The 1590-nt window shown below is 37.2% G+C and overlaps 1 protein-coding gene across 1 annotated transcript; it reads left to right on the top strand.

The window, feature by feature from the left end:
• The first annotated feature begins 435 nt into the window (after positions 1 to 435).
• LOC102853818 (olfactory receptor 4F21-like) lies at positions 436 to 1401 on the top strand. The gene has a single exon (XM_006883244.1). It carries the CDS (start codon positions 436 to 438, stop codon positions 1399 to 1401), a length of 966 nt encoding a protein of 321 aa, XP_006883306.1.
• The last annotated feature ends 189 nt before the right edge of the window (positions 1402 to 1590 follow it).

Below are 1590 nucleotides of genomic sequence, written 5' to 3'. Positions count from 1 at the left end.
AAGTATTAACATTTTTGCCCTGATATTTTCTACTTTCTTAGTGAAGCAAAAAACTCAAATAAAAATAATTTGCAAGGTAGTGAGAGAATGCTAATGTCCAACTGACAGAAAAATATGAGATTACACCAGTAGAAAAACACCTAGGTAAATGGTCAAAGAATGTCTCAAATCCTTGAAGAACAAAAATAAAAGCCCCAAGAATAGAGGGAGATAGGAAATAAGTTCATTTGCCTCCACCTAAACTGTTGAAAATATTGTTTCTGTTTTTATTGTAATCACTTTCTTCATGGTGATAATGGTTTAAAATTTCAGCATAAGTAATACATAGAAAAATATAGCACAGTACATAGAAAATGAATTTCAATACCGCTCTTCTGACATTTTCTCATTTCTTATCTGCAGGTCATTAGAAAATCAGTTCTTCTATACCAATAAATGGATGGACTAAATGGCTCTGTGATTTCTGAGTTTGTGTTGCTAGGACTCTCCAGTTCTTGGGAAACTATGGTTTTTCTCACAGTACTATTCTCCTTGCTCTACTTGGGAATCATCCTTGGAAATCTTTTTATTTTTGTTTTAGTGATTCTTGATTCTCACTTACATTCGCCTATGTACTTTTTGCTGGCCAACCTGTCCCTTATTGACCTGGGTGTTGCCTCTACAACGGTCCCTAAGATGATAAGAGACCTTTTAAATGAACACAAAAGAATTTCTTTTCAAGGTTGTATGACACAGATATGCTTCATCCACATCTTAGGAGGAGTAGAAATGGTGTTACTCATAGGGATGGCATTTGACAGGTACACAGCCATCTGTAAGCCTCTCCACTATTTGACCATCATGAATCCCAAAGTGTGTGTTTCAATTGTAATCACTGGCTGGGTAACTGGAGTTATCCATGCTATGTCTCAGTTTTCATTTGTTATTAACCTACCCTTTTGTGGACCTAATAAAATAGACAGCTTTTTTTGTGACTTTCCCAGGATCATAAAACTTGCATGCCTAGATGGATACAAGTTTGAGTTTATTATTGCTGCCAACAGTGGATTCATGAGCATGGGCACCTTCTTCCTGTTAATTATTTCCTATGCTTTTATTTTGGTCACTGTCTGGAAGCGTTCTAAAGGTGATTTATCTAAGGCATTCGTCACTCTGTCAGCTCACATCACTGTAGTGGTTCTTTTTTTCACTCCATGCATGTTTCTTTATGTATGGCCTTTCCCCAAATCATCACTTGATAAATATTTGTTCATTGTTGACTTTGCTATTACTCCTATCTTGAATCCTGCCATTTATACATTAAGGAACAAAGATATGAAGGAAGCAATAAAAAGATTGCACAAACAGAGATATTTTCTCAAATTTTGCTGGTCACATATGCCTTGGGGGTTTAAGAGTTAAACAATCTTTAAAATTAATGTCTTTTAGGGCATTATGATTATCATAAGAGTCCGGAATGAGGGTTGCAGAGTGGAGTATACTTGGGGTGGGTGTGGGGATGTCCTGGGGGGCAGACGGGGCGGATTGCATACCAATGAAGGAGTTTTTCTTTTGCTTTTCAAGGAGAGGAGCGAACTGGGGGTGGGGGTG

This window comes from Elephantulus edwardii, unplaced genomic scaffold, assembly GCF_000299155.1.
Source record: "Elephantulus edwardii isolate Elephantulus edwardi_28Jun2011 unplaced genomic scaffold, EleEdw1.0 scaffold00026, whole genome shotgun sequence".
NCBI lineage: Eukaryota > Metazoa > Chordata > Mammalia > Macroscelidea > Macroscelididae > Elephantulus > Elephantulus edwardii.
Note: the sequence above shows the minus strand (reverse complement) of the source record. Positions and strands in the feature narration are given on the sequence as shown.